Below are 18,745 nucleotides of genomic sequence, written 5' to 3' on the forward strand. Positions count from 1 at the left end.
AAAGAAAAAGAAAATAGGTATTTTTTTTTTTTTTTAGTGCATGAAAATCTGACCTAATTTTAAAAACTGTATTTTGGAATAGAGGATTAATGACTACTCTGCCATTAGTTTAATTGGAGAAGGCTTGAAGGTTCACATTCAGGAAAGGTGGTGGCATGTATTGCATTACAAGAATTTTACAGCTGTTGTGGAATCTGTGATATGAAATGACTTGTAAATCTACTATTAGTGAAAAAATAATGTGAAATCATTTTAAAGGAAAACTACTAACGCAACCAACTAGGCAAATGTAAAAGTTTCATGCAAAAATATTTTGTATGTTTTTCTTTGGCAGCCTTGCTTTGCATCCTGAACGTGTGTTCGTGGCAACAGGTCAAGTTGGAAAAGAACCATACATCTGCGTGTGGGACTCTTATACTGTGCAAACTGTGTCAGTTCTGAAAGATGTTCACACACATGGTATAGCTTGCTTGGCTTTTGATTTAGATGGTCAGGTACGTAATTAATATTCTCTTTTCAAACACTTCAATCGTTTATCTGTCAGGAATCTTGTTTTTCTTGCTTTTTCTTTTTTCTTGCTTTTTCTTTTTTCAAGAAAATGTATTGGCTCAGGTTTTATTTGCTTATTCTCAAGTTGAGGGGAAAAAAATGGTGTTAGTAGTGACTGACAAATATTCACATTTGGCAAGAAAAGAGTTTTGAATGAAGATGAGGTGGTAGGGAGATTCTTGTGTTTTGTGGGCTGCAGTTCAGGGTTACGCCAAACAGTTGGAGACGGTGGACGTCCCTGCACAGGGATGTATCTTGTGCCTGAAGTGGTGACAGTCCCATTGTGTTACTCATCTTGGACTTCAGATGTCTTGAGGTAGTATCCCCTTCTCTATCATGCATTTTGTGTCTTTTGGTGGCTCTCCACATTTTGATTGAATGTTTAGAATCATATCATTGATCTAACAGTCAAGAAAAATTGTTACACGGTTATAATTTTGTTACTTTAAAAAATTCTTTGATTAGTCAGTTGGTTCTCAGAGCTGCTACTGATAAGGAAAGTAATTTGTACCAGACATTTGCTCCTGTGAGTGAAGAGGCTTATGTGATTGATGCATTAGAAATGGGAAATACAGATTAAGTACCAACTGAAGAGGTATTAGCCATGAAAGTTTTTGCTGCAGTTGTGCTCTCCTGGGCTTATGCAGCACTTCTTCCCCTCCTGCTTAGGCTTGCAATGTGATATTCAGATTTAGCTATATTATCGGTTCCTTTTGCATGCTAAAAGGGTCAGTATCTGTTACTACTGCTTTCTTGAGTGAGGATGTGCTGTAGAGACCAGTCCTTAAGACAGTATCAAGTGGAGCTCTGTTGAACACAAATAGAGGAAAGCTGCCTAGCTGCAACTTCTTCCTGTTAAAGCATGCTGTAATTGATGTAGGGAGGTTTTGAGTTTGTTGGAATGATCTACAAATGTTATCAGTTAGGTTTCTCATTGTTTAGAGAGTTAACTTCTAGAGTCAGATGCTTTCTAGAACGTAATTTCTACTTGACAGCAAGCAGTATCTTCTCTCTATGTTGTTCTTGTCTGTGTAAATTTATGTCACTTCCTCACTTGAAGAGCCTTAATAATTTAAGGTCAAATTGTATCTAACTAGGATTGAAGGCTTTCTCCTTTCTCTTTTTTTGAATGCAGCTATGCATCCCCTGTGTGTATATTGGAGAGATTTGAGTGTAGATCTGTGATTTGTTCTAGGAGTACCCAGTACTGATTCGTATGTTTAAAGACATAAATGGTCAAAATTTAGGCTGTCTGCTTTTCTCAGCATTTCCATATAATCACTTTTCCTGGCTTTTGTTAGAATTTTGTTGTCAAAAAGGAAAGCTGGATACAGGTTTTTCAAGATCTGTGTCTCCAGAATTGTCTTCATATGGAAATAGAGTAAAACACAAATTCAGTTCAGAAAGATCTGCAAAATGTGTTTGTTTACATCTTGCCTATCCTCTTAAATTCAAATTTGTCAGAATCCCTGACCAGGCTCTTTTTAGAGGGTTTGGTGTTTGATATTAAACATACTTGTTTGATATATTTGGTGTTGTATGGGATTTTGATGTAGTAGAGTGATATAGCGATGTACTGAAATCGTAACACAAGCAATTGCAATGTAGAAATGAATCACAAGAGAAATGTGGTTTTGGTACTGGTCTCCGTATGATTGCTATTATGCTGCTGGACACCTCCAGTCACCAGGAAGGAATATTTGGGTTGAAGTGATGTCAAGCCCATTGCCCCCTTCAAAGTTTGTTTTGTCAGTTCAGTTTTTATGCTTCATGTTGGGCTGTGCCACATATACAGTCTCCTCCCCACCCCCAACTGGTCTGGAAGACATTATTTTTTCTTTACTTATTATTCTGTGTTAATTGTCTTGGGGAACCTGATGATTCATTGGTGCAGCTGCATTATCTAAAACCAAGGTCACCCTTCAGTCTCCCTGGTGTTGAGGGAAGTTCGGTGTGCTTTATGGTACATCCTTCCCTGAGCTTGCTGGGGTTTTTGTTCTTCTGTGAGCTCTACTCACAGAAGGTGAGGGTGTGGGGGTGTGCTAGTTGATAACAAGATATTTCTATTCCTTAGGAGAACTGAGAATATCATTTCATCTCCCTTTTTGAGAAGTCAGTGTATCAGCTGATGTCTGGGAAAGCATCACCCAGATTTTTTTTGCAATAGGTGTGCAGTAATTGTAAAACTAGTCTGCATTTACGCCTCTCATTCTGCAATAGGACTGGAATGGAACTGTTGGAAGTGTAGCTGGAATTGCAACTGATGTTCTTTCTGAGAAAGTTTTCAAAGGTGAAATAGAAGGATTGAACTTTGCAGCATCTGCAAAACTGAACTTGGCATTAATAAATAGGGAGTACGAATAGCAGCTGTATTTAACTCGTTTCCCTGTCTTCTCATAATCTTGGAGCTTTTCAGACAGTAAAGAAATGATGTTATTGGGAGTAGGTTTCTGTCTTTGGGAAGAAGTTTGCTTAAGTTTGGGGTTTGCTTTTACAAACTCCCTTTGAAAACCTGCATAGAAATTTAAACTAAATTTGTCTTCAGTGTGTGTAGGTATTAACTGCTGAACAGTGGACAAAACGTTGTCCTAAGGCTTTGCAAAGCTTTCACCCATCAAGATTAATATGTGACAATTCATGCATAAACTAAACAAAAATACGTAATTTTCTTTTAACACAAAACTCCATTTCACTCTTATGTGATCTTTACTACTGTTAGTCTTTCTGTTGAGAATTCCTGTTTGAAGAAATAACATTTTGACTGTTAACAGATAATAGTAAAAGTGGACTGCTGGCTAATATGGTCAATGATTTGTGTCAAGAAATCTGTGCAAAATATCTTCACAGTTGAAGACAAGACAGGCTGCAGAGCATAGGAAGATCTCAACCTTTAGTTTTTCTGTATTTTCCTGGAACAATCTTTTTGTCTGGATTCAGACTCTTTTCGAATAATAAAGACTTGGTGAAATTCCTACATTCAGAGTCATGCTGGATTCTTGTTTGAGAGAGGATTCAGAAAGGAATAGTTACTTATACATGTTTTGAAGAATCAAGCTAAAGAGTCTTAAAGCTTTTAGCTGTTTCTAATCTTTTGTTTGTTTCCAAGAAGACTGAAGAAAGTATTTTTTCTTTGTATTTCCTGAACTTGTAAAGTAAATTCTGCAAGTTATATGTACTTTAAGGTAAACACAAGTGGTTTCTTTAACTTCAGTGATACTATTTCTTTTTGCAAATGTCTTCTAACTGCCGCTTGTGTGCTACATATAATTACATATATTAAACTATATAAGTCAGAAATATGTTGTTTTCCAGGAAGGTCTTCTTTATGATCATGATGTCATAACTGAAGTGATGCATCTGTGGAAGCTTTGGCCATGTTGTATCTTTGGTTTTCTTCTATATTGAAATGTAGCTATTGCTTTTATCTCATGTTAGGAATTCACTATCATTCGAAATGATGATTCTAGCTTTCATTAAAATGTTTATGTAACTATTATTTGTTTAATTTGGACATTTTTAGCGTTTGGTCTCGGTTGGTTTGGATTCGAAAAACACCGTTTGTGTATGGGACTGGAGAAAAGGAAAGTTGTTATCAGTGGCTCCTGGTCATACAGACAGAGTAAGTATAACTAAAGAATTGAAGAGTTGGTATAATTTTAGTTTGTTGAACGATGTCTGAGTATACCTACTAGAGCTCTGTCTGAACAAAAACCATTTTATGTTTTGGAAATTGAATTTGTATAAAGCTTAAGATATCTGAAGATATTTAAGTTATGTACATTTATTCCTAAAATAAAATGCCTAACTCACCATTTATTTGTGTATGGTTTGTTGAGACTACAAGCATGTAGGGGAAGTGCGAAATTAATGCACTTCCTAGGCCTTAATCCCCTTATGGGAAATCAAAATGCAAATAATCATTTGAATTTTTCTAGTCTTGATGTTGTTTTTTCAGGTGTTATAATCACTCTAGGAAAAAACTCCAAACAAAAATACTATGAGCTATACATTGCAATTTCAGTATTGAATGAGGGGATAAAGTCTTTCCAATAGTTCCATTTAAAGCATTTCAGACTGTCTGTTAATTTGTTACTAGTTTTTACTGTTTTAACTGCCATCTCCGTGACATCCTTGGCTTTTTTATGCAGATATTTGATATTTCTTGGGATTTGTACCAGCCAAACAAGCTCGTCAGCTGTGGCGTAAAACACATCAAGGTAATGAAATAAATGTTGATTCATAAAATATTTTAGCTGCAGTAGTTTGTACTCTATAAAATATGTAAAAATAGAATCTAAAAGGAATATATAATTATAATATGAAAGGTCGTCTGTAAGAATAATACTACTCAGGAACTGCAATCATGGACCACGTTACACTAGACGTTTTACAAGATATATAGAGTGGAAAACAGAACACCTCTGCTCAGAAGAGTTCATGCCCTGACAGGAGGAATACAGAAGGAATGAAACAGTTGTCAGTAGCAGCGTATGTAATGATTGTAATGTAGTTTAAAATGTAGGTGATCCAAAACATGCATTTTGAAATCCCAAGTAGCATAATACAGGATACACACACATGTTTAAGGTGAGTCCGGGTACTCAAGTTTCTGATTCTTGAAGAGTTAATGAATTGTTACGCTGCAGAGGTGTAATGAGTTGAAAAACCATTTCCTACAGTTTGAGAGATTGTGGGGATGCAGTGGAAGAAGAAAGAAAAATGCATGATCATTCTTTTTTTTCTTTTTCCCCCACAGTTCATGTCTTTTTTTCTGTGAAACACTGTGCTTTGTTTTGTACCAGCTGCCATGCAGAAACAGCTTCTTTCTCAGCTTTAACTCTATCAGCAGGATTAGCAATGCTTGACTGCCATCAAATATGTTTCCTGAAGTCACTGCCCTCTTCTATGTGCTGTCTTCTGCGTTACCACATAACAACAGTAGATGGCAGCTTGAAAGCTCGTATTGCTCTTATTTGTAGGTTCCTGTGGTGGGAAAAACGTGTTGGTTTTTATACAGTGAACTTTTAGATTAATATGTATTAATGGTTTATTGGAAAAAGAGTTCAGCGTTGGCTAGATTGCATGCATCTTTGATTTAGCGTGTCACTTATGGATTTCCATGAGCTTGATTAATAATGATCTTTTTTCTACTTCAGGATCTAGAAGGGCCATTATGGCAATAGTGAGCTAATTAATACTTGCCAGCAGTGCTTTGGTTTATTTAAGGTGGCTGTATGGTGTCAAAACATACCTGTTTAGATAAGCAAAAATTTATCTGAACAATTTTACGGCTCTATGAAGCATTTAAAAATAAAAGTAACATTTTAAAAATAAATTATGTGTCCTTTGAGAAAAAATTACCAAGAAAACCAAGTCCTAGAGATTCATAGGCATTTGGGTCAGCCAAGAGATTTTTGTTGATATGTATTTTTTCTTAAACCTTTTCTTCCTGTTCTTTCAGATACCTGTAATTACATTCCAATTTGTAATACTATCATATTTTTCCTCACGTGAGATTTTATGCAAATAGTAATACTGCTTAATCAAGTTCTGTAGATAATTCCAAATAAATTGATATTGAGTTATCTGCTTCCATGTCGGAGCTAGGTGTTTGAATTATGCAGTGATTGTGCAGTTACTTCTCCAGCAACAACATAATCTATGACCTGTGTACTTTGATTAAAGATTTACTAGTTAAAATACAGGGATTTGTCTAATCAGTATATGGTAATTTGATAATTGTAGTATTGCTGGTACAAAAATCTCTTCGTTGTAACTGCTTACATTATCCTGCATTATTTGAAGTCTGCTCAGAATTTTGAATAGATTATTGTAACAGAGAGACTTGCTGTGAAATACAATTTCATATACATGTATACAGAGAACATGCTGAGACAATATAAGAGTAAACTGTCAGCAGTGATGAAATAAATTCTTTCACATTTTGCACTGGGTTAATCCAACAGCTGGTTGACTTTCCAGTGCACATTTACCACTTTGGACAGGAGGGTTTGAAGGGAATGTGGAAGTGCTGCATGTCTGCAGAGATCTGAGAAACTAGTGGCAAGTATTGTGCTCTGTCAAGAGACTTTGCATGTCTTTAGGAGTCATTAGTACGTGTTGGATCACCGAGGAAGAAATACACTTGGTGTATTGCTGTAATCACATGCTAACGACTTATTAGAAAATTCTCAAAAATATCCATCTTAGATGGCTGCTTTGCCAGATCAGTGGTTCTGATGAGAAGTCTGAAATAAAACCAGCTGCTTTCAAACAGAGCAAATGGCAACTTCATCAGAAATTTCCATGCTTAGATGGCATCTTTAAATGCCTAAAGTAACATAAAGTACAAATGCAGCATTGGCAGAGTGGAAGTTTTACATCAAAGAAAGATCAGATAATGCCGTTACGAAATGCTTTTAAATTATGACTGAAAATACAACTGACTCAAATTTGAAAGAATTTCATTTTGCTTTAATTCTGATAGACCGAAACTCCTTCCAGCAAGTCTGCTGCTGATTTTATGGAAAGATAAATTTGGTTAATAACACAAAAACTTTTTAACCAGCTGCAGAACTAAAGCAGGGAGAAGGTATGAATAATGATGTCTTTTGGAGATAAGGTGCTTCTCTTTCAGATGTAAATACATTAAATTACATGATCCTAGTGAAATATCCATCTTTCTAAATCACTTTATGTTGCAGTTCTGGAGCCTGTGTGGCAATTCATTGACACCAAAACGTGGTGTGTTTGGCAAAACTGGTGATCTCCAAACAATATTGTGCCTAGCCTGTGCAAGGGATGAAGTGACATATTCTGGTGCGCTGAATGGAGATATATACGTATGGAAAGGAATCAACCTTGTACGGACAATACAGGGAGCACATGCTGTAAGTGTCTCTCTTTCATATAAAATGTTAAATAGATTTCTCGAGAGCTAGTGAGGGCAGTGCTAGATCACCTGGTGTGTGTTCCTAAACAATTTCAGTGACAGAGACTCAGTATGTCTCAACTGAATTTTTTTCCTCTCCTTTCTGTCTGTTGTTTAAGATTTCTGTTATGGTAGAAAGCGAATGCTGGGTTGAGAAATACATTTAGCTGTCTACGTATGTACTGTCTCACATTATCATTGATGGAGGAGTTCGTAATCAGTAGAGCCTGGAATACATTTAAGTTTACCCTTAAGTAGACATGTAAATAAAATACCCTCCCACCCTTTTTGGTGCTGAGGCTCCTCTATATTCACGTATTTTTTACTTGGAGTATTTATTTCTCAGAATAATACAATGCTTTTCAGCTGTTTCAGTGTGAAATGACCCAACTGATAAATGTAGGATGATGAAAGCTTGTTGCTCCATTTTCTTACATGCTGTGTCAGTTCTTTGTTGACCACAGGATCAAATTTGGAGTGCTCTGCTCCTTATCTTCAGGTGGTCAGTGGAGAGAGCTCAGGTGACCTTGAGTAGGTCTCATCTAGCCTTCTATTTTTGGTTCTTTCCTTTAGGCTCAAAAGAATTGTATTCTGCAGAACTGAAAATTAAGTAGGGGCACTAGTCCATGGCTTTGAAATTAATTTTCTCTAAGATATTAGAGTCACTACAAATCTCACCAGTTTTCAGGAGGAAAAAACACAACAATAAAATCTCTTCTGGAAGCTTACTTTTCAACAAAATTAAACCTTTTCTTCAGTAAAAATATTACCATGAAGGATAATACTGTCAGACTATTCAAAGCACAAAATATAGCCTTTTGGAATGAGTGCCTCTTCAGCCGTGCTAAAATCATTGCCACCGTATTTTACAGTTATTTTGTAAGTAATTTTATAAATCATGTCGTAGCCCATATTTCTAAAAGAAAATGTAAGTGTAAATAGTAACATTTGTGTTCAGCATATGTTGTTAGAAGCACAATGTATGTAGAGTAGGGAATTGATACAGATTTCTGTTCAGTGTGTTAGTGTTGGAATTGTCATCCTTGCATGCCTGTTTATCATCCTGCATCATTACTCTTCAACAGGCTTGAATTAAAATGAAAATTTGAGGAAAACATGTCTCATTATTTGCATAAAGTACCATGTATTCCTGCCTTGCAGCATAAACAGTTGGTAACTGAGGTGCAGGGAAACATTTCCTAAAGCGCATTAGTGATGTGGGGATATAGTCCATCCAGCTGGCAGTGGTGTGCATTAATATAGAAGAGAGGTTCTTTTCAAAGGTTGACTGTCTTAGTTACCCTAGCTGAAAAGTAATTTTTTTTATTTTAAGAATAATTCAGTGTGAAAACCAAACCATGCAGTCCCAGCTGAGGAAACAGGCAGTGACTTTAGCAAGCAAAATAAGAATTCACAGCTAAGCCAAATAATCTGTCTTCTGTCACAGCAGATCTAAGAAATGAAGGCAGGAAAGAAATGTGCCCAGCAGACTCCTGTCTAAGTAGAAACAAAAAGTTGAAAGCGAATAGTTTGGAATGACTGCAGAAGTAGTTGAAAGAGGACTAGAAAGTTCACTTCCTGTAGAAGTAGGCATGACAAGTAGGACACAAGCAGGGGTTAAGGTAAAGGCACTGAGTTCATGTGTAGTGAAAACTGGACAGTAGTGGGAAACTCAAAATCTAGTTTTGCTGATCTCTCCTAAATAATATGACTGATAATGAAAGTTTTTAAAGGGAGCAAGAAAACAGCAACGTGGAAGCGTATAAAAGTTCATTTGGCACTGGTAGTACTTCAGGAGGTTGTTTGTAGGCAGTGCATCTTGAGTCTGGAAAGTTAATATATACCTTGACCAAGAAAAAAGAAATGTCTTATTTTTGTACCCATGCAAAGATCAGGCTATAGGTTCTTCTATTTATTTTATTATCCTACATGTTCTAAATTCAAGGCAGTCCATGGTTTTTAAGATACATATACAAGGAAAAAAAGCTTATTTAAAAGCCCTGTCTGTTTTAAAGATTCTTGTGTGCCTCGCCTTTGCCTTGCATAGTAAATGTACATAAGATGCTTTCTCAGCAGCTGAATAATTTATTTTCAGATAGTCTTTCAGAGGTACACATTAAAGTTGCGTGGATTGATGTTAGAAACTGAGGTTAAATAACAGGCTAGAGGTTAAGTAACAGGCACTCTGTTAAAACTATTGCATGCCTATGTCGGTTGACTGAATACTAATTAAATATAGATGGAAACAATATAGTGAACTCAGATGAATGGTTTTAAACTGGTATCATGTACCAACACATTAAGTCATGCAGTATTTTTCTGCTACTACTTAAACTAGTCATGGATTTGAAAGGTAACTGTCCACTTACTTCAGCCAATAAGAGGCTTAGAGGAAACTATTTTAAATTTTTGTAGTAATATGCCTATTTTTTTAAACTGTTTTATGGGTGATCTGTAAGATAAGATTAAATTTCACAGTAGTGGCTCTCCACTCTAAACTTACTGACGTAAACCCTAAACGTTTGCAATCCATTTTCTTGCTGTGCAGCGTATGTTGGGAGAGACAGTATGTTAGAATAAGTGCCCAACATGCATGTTGCTTTACATGTTAGCATCTATGTCCTGAATTGTATCTAGGTGTAAAAAGGAGGCACTGAAGCGCTTACTGAACTGGTATAATGTCTCTTCTCCATATTGCTCGGTACTAGTCAGTTGCTTCTAAAGTTTCCATATGATCTTTCAAGCTCGGTCCTAATTATAGCTAACTGCAGTCATGTATTTAAAGAATTGCATAGTCAGAGTTAGTGCGGTGGATTTTTTTATATAAACAACTTGATTTTCATCCATGGAAGGCAGGATAGGTCCAGCAGCAATAGAAAACCTGAGACTAACTCACTATTGGAAGCTTCTTGTATACAAGCAGCGGCAAAATATTCAGGCAGTAGAGACCATCTTTGTCAAGGTCTTGTACTTCTCCAGCCTTCAACTATCATTTCTGGTAGACCTGGGCATTTATTTCTTTGTTCGCTCTTGTTAATCTCTTTTTTTTTTCTTTTGTAATTGAGGTATCAGGGATGTGATACCAGCTGGTTATATTGGAAAAATGGGAAATATTCTGCATTCTGAGAAAACTACTGATCAATTTGAGATGTTTTTTCCAGAATTTTCCCATTCACTAGGAAGTGTAATGAAAAATTTGTAACGGAAGAATGCGTTTTGTACGTCAAACTTGAGAACTTTTAAGGTGGAAGCCTTTGATTTACACCTTTTATTTTGATTCAAGAACACAGTCAATCTTTGTTGCTCAGATTATTCAGTCGGTTCAAACTGAGTCAGTGCAATTGTTTGCCTCTCATTACTGCTAGAAGGCTATTGACCATCAGGAATCAAATTACGTTAATCCTTCAGCCTGCAAATGTAATTAAGAGGAGCATGTCTCCACAAAGTTGATTCGCATTAACAATCTTGACAGTTTCTAAAAGGAAAGATTTAGTGGAGGAATTATGACTGGCCAAGCTGCCAGAGTAAAGAATATGTCTTTTCCCAGTTAAGTGTGAGTCTAACAGTTAAAGGAAAAGTGGCTAACCTCAGCTTCTTCCATTAGACACTTGCAGTCCCCATTAATAAGGGAAGTTTTTTCTAGTTTCTATCTAATTCTTGTATTCCAGTGGTACACAGACTGAAACGAGACTGTCCTATTGCATTGCAAGAGATTGAGCAAGCACAACATCTGCCAAATCTCCTTGACAACCAGTATGTCCTTTTCAAGAGAAAGATATTCTCTGAAATGGAAAACAGATTAAGCCTGGATCCACTTGATCTTCAGAATATTCAGCCAGCTTCCCACATTGCCACATGTCCGATTCGTTTAATACTGATTAATTAAATAATGGATTTCAGAAGGAGTTAATTAGAGAAAAGAGAATAATTCTATTATCAAGGTTGCATTCCGAGAAGAGCTTTGAAATATGTAAATATGCCAGAACTTGGGCAAAAATCGGTGTATGGTACAAAATGAGCCAGAATTCCTCTAGCCTTTTATTTGCTTAGTGATGCTAAAAGGTTAATGTAGTGAAGTAGATGGACGCATACGCAGAGAAACAAATGCAGTTTGGGTTGTGTTTTCAAAAACATCAAGGCTCCTAAAGAAACAGAAAGAGGATTTTCAGGACATTAGAGATAATGGGAGTTAGCCTTCTAATCTGCTTATGACTTAAAAATTCCACTGCATTTTTGTGTAGGCACGTACTACTTCTGAAAATGTGGCTTGTCTTAAAAGTCTGTATCCTGAGGATGGACATGACACGTCAAAAAAATTTTTAGTTCTGTTATCCTAGTCTTTCACTTCTGATTGTAATTCGACATTCTAGTAATAATACAGGATTTTTCTGAAAGCTAAGAGATTTCTTTTTTTCTGAACTTCTTAAACTATATCCTTGTTACCTGATGCTGGAGAAGCACAGTCCATGTTTCATTATGATCAGTCCATTATGATATTTTCCTTAGTTATAATTTAAGAAGGAGAACCAGGTTGGTAGGAGAGTCATGAGTACTGGGAATTCTCTCAAGCCACGACACTGGATACTAATTTGTTCTCTAAGTGTACAGCTTTATTTTCCCCCAAAAGCCAGTTCTCCTTTGCAAATTGCTTTTGCTTTTGGGGTCAATGGGCTTCACTACTGTAAAATCCAGACCCCCAACCAAAGAAACTACTGGAACTTTACATTTACTTCTTTACAAAACTGAAACTTCAGAACAATATTGTAGAAGATACATGTATATTATTGGCTGTTCTATGGTTTTTTGGACAGGAGTTAGAGATTTTCACTTCCATTGTTTTTAATGCTCTCCTGTTTTCTTTTGTCATAGCTGAATATTAAATATTTTTAATAAATATAGAACAATTTTTTAAAGTTTATTAGCCGTAGTTGCCCTTTCAGTAGATTTGTTTACTGAAATGAGTGAGCTGCTTCTGAAAATAAGTACAGTTGTGTAGGTGCTTGGGGGGAAAAAAGTGTGTATTCTATTAAGATAATGTATGATGTTTACATCAAATACAGTGGCTATGTGGATACAGTATTTTTATTTCAATAATAGATATATTGTCCTCGCTTCTTCATTATCCTGAAAAAAACATCTATCAAGTGAGTTAGAAAATGTATTAGGTTTTGTTTCCTTATGTCAGCTTTTAAATTAGAGCTTATATTATGTATTTTTAAGTGGTGTAAAGTGATCACTGTTTTTCTTATATTTTGCTTCTAAACTTATATTTTAAATCAGTCTTCCTTGGCTTAAAACGTAAAAAAAATCCCAGATGTTTTTTGCCTGATTGCATAGAAGCTGAGTAATATCAATAAAAGCCCTGAACCAAGTCTAACGGAGATCAGTGGAAATCTTACTGCTGGTATTTGTTGGAGTTTTATCAGGCCCTAAGGCAAGAGGGGCCAAACTAAACTCTTTTTAGGAATGAGAAGGAGCATCACTATGATCATCACCGGGATGAAAGCAGTATTGCGACAATTCTATTATTGTTTATCACCAAATGTGAATTCTGTTCATTTTGAGTTTGTTTCCATTTTTGATTTTTTCATATTTAAAGCTTGTATTAGTTGCATATATTGATGCTGTTTTCAACAGCGTAATGAGTAGGAAAATAGGAAGATGATCAATACTGGCATAGACAAGAGTTCACTTTCCATATTGATGTCTCTAATCTGTATATAATGTTAAAAATATCTTTCCTCCTCTCTTTAGGCAGGAATTTTCAGCATGAATGCATGCGAAGAGGGGTTTGCCACTGGTGGCAGGGATGGCTGCGTCCGCTTGTGGGACTTAAATTTTAAACCAATTACTGTGATTGATCTCAGGGAAACAGACCAGGGATATAAAGGTAAAGAGAAGTTTGGCACTTTTCATACACCAATAAGGAAGGAAATTTACCAGTGTTTTGAAAAAGAAAAGACTTTAAAAACCAAAAAGGTTGTTTTATGTATGTTACCGTGAACTATTTGCTAGAAAAGAATTGTGCCCAGTAACATTGTCCTTCAAAGTTTCTGTGAAACACACTATGAAGTTGTTAACACAGATTTAGGGGTTTTTTTCTTTAAGCCAATTAAATGCACATCTTTTCTATAACACAGCAGTTTTTAACAAGAAACAGTAATGCTTTAAGAGAACTTAGAAGAGACAGTGGGATGTATGATTTAAAACTGGAGTACAGAAATTGCATTTGCTAGTTATCCAGATTTTCCTAAAAATTATTTGGAAGTTATCTATGATTTTGTATAAGAAAAAATGTATATATACATATGACTTCAATTACAGTTTATGTTGTACTAAAATTTTACATCTAACAGTCTATAGCATGTTCTGTTAGTGTTCTAGATATTGTTGGTGTAGTGATTCAGGAAAGAATACAAACACATACTGAAGCATGTGTGTCACTTAAAATACTGCTTTTGCTGGCATTTCTTTGCCCACAGTCACTTTGTTATTGTCTAATATCTTACCAAAAGTTGGACAGTGTGGTTGGATGTCTGGTGTCAGTTATTCAGAATCACTGTAGAACTGATTACAAGTTAAATCTTTGTTTTCTGTAATGGACTTGGGATTCCCACTAAGTTTATGAAACACTGCAACAAGATGGAATATATTCCATTTTAAATGCCTTGCGGTTCAGTGACTGTTTTAAATTTAAATTTACACATCTGTTCTTTCTCAGCTCTGCGGCGTATAGTTGAAAGCTGTGTTTCATTCCCTGTTTCATTCTTTCAAACTTGTTCTCCACTCCAGTTTTTCTCTGTTACTTCTGATGGAATAGACTCTTGCCATGAACTCTTTTGGTTCTTCTTGATCACTTACGCCATCTTTTTGACTTGTCAAATGCCCACAACAGAGCTAGTAGCTTTTAAAAAATCTTATCTGTAAGAAGTTCAGTTTCCTGAATCTTTTCCCGTCAGTCCTTTTTAATTGTATCCTTTTGAGGATTGCTTTTTATGACCCTTCTACTAATTTTCATAATTGTATTTTCTGCTGCTCCTATACCTCACCTCCTGGTAATTTTATCTGTGAACACGAACTCAGAGTTCTGTATCCCTGTGAATGGCTTGCAGAGCAATTATTTGACTCTAGATATATCTCCAAGTAGTCAAATTGTTTTTCAAAATATCTGCCTCCACCATAAAAAGTTCCAAATTACTAAAAAAAAAAAAAAAAAAAAAGTCTAAATTATCCTTCATCAAAGAATCTGGTTGGTTGTTTCTTTTTTAGACACTGTAAATAATACAGCAGTATGATGTCTAGATTGTAGGGCTGAATGGTGAGGTAGTTACGTTCACTCGTGCAGCACAATAAGAACAAATCTGTAAAGTGAAGCAGTTGGTGTGGAGGGTTAGAGTAGCACAATATATATGCATTTTGAGCGGTGTTTGAGGGGCATTGGTTCTAGTCTGGTTCAGCGGACAGAACACTGTATTGCATTAGGAGTGCACTCAGTGTGCTCCTGGAGCACATCTTTCGGTTGTGTTTCATATGGAGAGAGTCCTACCTGCGCATTTGAAGGCTATCTTCAAAGATGAAGTAAGTAGGCACTCTCAGCAGCTTTGTTTTGAAAGCTAGCTTTGTCAGAATTAAAACATCAGTGCAGATGCACCAACACATCTATTCACTCTTTCTAAGTCTTGTAATATTTTTCCAGTGAAAGTTTAATAACGTGAGGAGCTTCTTTTTCTTCTACCTCTTTAAAAATATTTTTCAGAAGCACATCAAACCAGACCATTATAGTATTCCTTTCTCTCATGTGATAGATGTAATTGTTATCCAGTTTATCATGTATTTATCCAGTTTTTCAAAAATCATTCTTGAGCTACTCTCCATGTAAATCAGTGTTTAGGCAAGGTGAATTGCTATCATGTGGTTATCTATACCTGAAATTGGCAAAATTGAATTATGCTATCAGAATGTAATAAATACAACCTGTTTTAAAGTATAAAAGTATTTCAAGAGTATTTAAAATTTGTCACCTAAGACGGGGTTCTCAGTGTACAACTGTCCTAACTTCCATTTTATTAGTCCCAAACTGATTTACAAACAAGTGCAACCTGTGAGTACTCACCTGCACTGTAAGCCTGAAAACTAAGTCAGTTGTTACGAGTGTATGTTAAATTCCATCATAAACACTCTTCATCTCTTCATATGTTGTTTCCATTTGATTTAGTTTTCTGTGTAGTGGAAAAAATAATTCCATATGCTATTAAGATGTTACAAAGATTTCCTTTAGGGGAAGCATCTCAGAGACAAGCTGGAGAGAATTGGAATCTTTGCTGGTCTTGCATATAATGCATGGTCCACTCTTGCTTCTGTCACTTACATAACTGAGGTTCATCTAGCTAGTACTGAGGTCCATGGTTTGATCCAAAACGGTAGTTTATGTTCTCTGCTACCTTTGAAATTTAAAGACGTTAAATGCATAGTTCCAGAAGCAAATGTCAGTATTATATTTTTATGTCAGAGATGTTGTAATACAAAAATTGACAGTGTCATCACATTTTACTTTAGAATTTTTGTAATACTAAGCTTGAAAATTGAAAAAATTGAACATTCCAAGGGCAGAATGTGTTACGTGGAATAGATAAAAGGAGTAAATGGAGGAATAAGAGAAGGTATATGGATACTTCTTGACATGTTCTTGCTTTTATGTTCTGTCACATGCTACATAACCTTTGTTTCACAAATTGTCAGGATCTATATCTCTCAGTAACAATCTCTTCCACAGGTCTGTCTGTAAGAAGTGTTTGCTGGAGAGGAGACCATATACTCGTTGGGACACAAGATAGTGAAATTTTTGAAATAGTGGTGCATGAGCGTAATAAGCCTTTCCTGATCATGCAGGGACATTGTGAAGGAGAGCTGTGGGCTTTGGCTGTCCATCCTACAAAACCACTAGCAATGACTGGAAGTGATGATCGATCAGTCAGGTTAAATCTTGTTTATTCATTTAGCTGCATACAGTTCTGCACAAACAGCTCATTTTTGACCTAATTGAAATGTATACATTTTAAAGGTATTAAAATGTGACATTGAAGTGCTTCTGAACTAGTGAAGTTATGCATGAAATTAGTGCTCTTCAGTAGTAAAATATAGTGGAAATGTATATTTCACAGAAGCGAAATGTACAAAATTTAAGCAAATTTCTTTTAGCCTAACATAAAGAACTCTTACACAAGTATACTGTGTTTCCTTTCAGGAGTTATGTTATAGGTTACACACTAAAAACTTTTGCCGTGTTCATTTTTTCATGTGCTACGAATTAACTTTTAGCTTTGGAATTTCATCAGACTTAATGCATGCATAGTAAACAGAATCTATATTCTGAGAAAACCCAGTAAATGACTCCCTTTTACAAGGTCGGGTTTTTTTGTCAAAAACACCTTTTCCCTTACTCCTTAGAAATGAAATGAAATATTTTTTCTTAAATATCTTAAGCAAAACAATAATTGAATTATGAATATTGAAATAATATTCTAGAATCCCTGATATATATTGAAAATTATAGATTTTGTAACTTGTAAAAACTTGCGGTTTATATATAATATCTAGTTACATGACTAATGACTTGTTAATAAGAAAAGATATGTGTACTGAGCAAAGTCTTCAGTTGTTCTTTAATGTTATTCTTGGCTAAAATGACTAGCAAAATGCTGTAATTGTCACAGAATTGTTTAGAAGTATATACTGTCATGTGTCGTCTTTCTCTTTTATATTCAGAAAATAAAATGAAATTAATCTGCCCTTGCATTTTCTCATTATGTATTTTCCTGGTATTTTAAATAGAAGAATATTCTTTGCTGTATACAAAATTCACACTTCCATCTTAGATTTTCCTTGTGGGAAATTATTTTAAAATAGGATGCTACCACATCTAGTGTTCTGCAGAAATTGCAGGCTTCATGCTATCTACGTCACAGCGACAAACCACTCCTTACACTCCTTAATTTTTTAATTATTACTTTAGAATTTGGAGTTTAATCGACCATGCTCTGATTGCCCGGTGCAATATGGAGGAACCCATTCGCTGTGCCGCTGTTAGTACTGACGGAATCCATCTTGCGCTTGGAATGAAGGACGGCTCTTTCACTGTACTTCGAGTCAGGTATGCTACAAAAATTAAAAAGAGGTACATTATTAACTCTTTCCATCACATTATCTAATTGCTTTTACAAATTGTACATATATTGACACTGTAGTGACCATACATGAGGAGATCACTTACATTTCCCTTTTAAATTACCGATCTTGAGGGTGCTCAGATTTTTTTAAATGTTTGTGCTACATGTGTTCATGTTGTTCCATAACAACACATTTGAAAAACGATATTGGTTTATTTGCAGAGAATGGCAGTGTTCTAGGAAACATTTTACTTCAGGTTTTAGCTTTATTAATTACTCTGGAATTATTAAGAAATAAGTTTTCATTATTTCCTAAATTGTTTCTGTGTTGGAATGCTGCTGCCAGCACAGCACGCATACAAAACCAGTGCTGCCTTGTTGCTGTGATCCCACAGTTTTAAGGGAAAATGAGATCTGTCTCTCATGTTAGTGAAGCTTTCTTCTGTGAGTGACTAAAGATCTGGTAATCTACCTGATTTTTTGTTTTTTTTTTTTTTTTTTTTTTTTTTTTTTTTTTTTTTTTTTTTTTTTTTTTTTTTTCTGGTAGACCCAGCTTGAAGAGCTCCTGGCCTCTCCCTCAGCCCAGTGCAGCACTTTCTTGTGCCACTGTTCCCTTCCCTTTTTTTGGCCATGAAGCCCTTCCCAACTCTAAAAGTAACAGTATTGTGTTTACGCATAAGATAGTAAAGTTTACTTCATCATTTTGCAATTTTGTCCATTTTTTAAAACTGGGAACTTTACAGGATGAAAAGGCTCTTCTATACTTATGACATGCTCTCTTTCATACTACAGAGATATGACTGAGGTTGTTCATATCAAAGACAGGAAAGAAGCTATCCATGAACTGAAATACTCACCAGATGGGAATTTCCTGGCTGTTGGTTCCAATGACAGCTCGGTGGATATATATGGTGTTCTTCAGCGCTACAAGAAAGTTGGGGAGTGTATTGGATCTTTAAGTTTCATCACCCATATGGATTGGTCTTCGGACAGTAAATACTTACAGACCAATGATGGCAATGGGAAGAGGCTTTTTTACAGAATGCCAAGTAAGATTCTAAGTTGCCTTTATGATATTTGTTACTTCCTACAGAAAGAG

At 35.6% G+C, this 18,745-nt stretch overlaps 1 protein-coding gene across 1 annotated transcript in view; it reads left to right on the plus strand.

The window, feature by feature from the left end:
* Positions 1–334: 334 nt before the first annotated feature.
* The window catches only part of EML5 (echinoderm microtubule associated protein like 5), a gene marked incomplete at its 5' end in the record, with an annotated part of 83,647 nt that continues 65,236 nt past the window's right edge, over positions 335–18,745 (plus strand). Inside the window, 8 exons of the mRNA XM_010143634.1 lie at positions 335–494; positions 4,070–4,168; positions 4,698–4,766; positions 7,254–7,439; positions 13,235–13,370; positions 16,254–16,455; positions 17,493–17,630; positions 18,439–18,695. Coding sequence (XP_010141936.1) covers positions 335–494; positions 4,070–4,168; positions 4,698–4,766; positions 7,254–7,439; positions 13,235–13,370; positions 16,254–16,455; positions 17,493–17,630; positions 18,439–18,695 — 1,247 coding nt within the window. The remainder of the gene's footprint in view (positions 495–4,069; positions 4,169–4,697; positions 4,767–7,253; positions 7,440–13,234; positions 13,371–16,253; positions 16,456–17,492; positions 17,631–18,438; positions 18,696–18,745) is intronic.

The sequence above is a fragment of the Buceros rhinoceros genome, unplaced genomic scaffold, assembly GCF_000710305.1.
Source record: "Buceros rhinoceros silvestris isolate BGI_N320 unplaced genomic scaffold, ASM71030v1 scaffold5449, whole genome shotgun sequence".
Lineage (NCBI taxonomy): Eukaryota > Metazoa > Chordata > Aves > Bucerotiformes > Bucerotidae > Buceros > Buceros rhinoceros.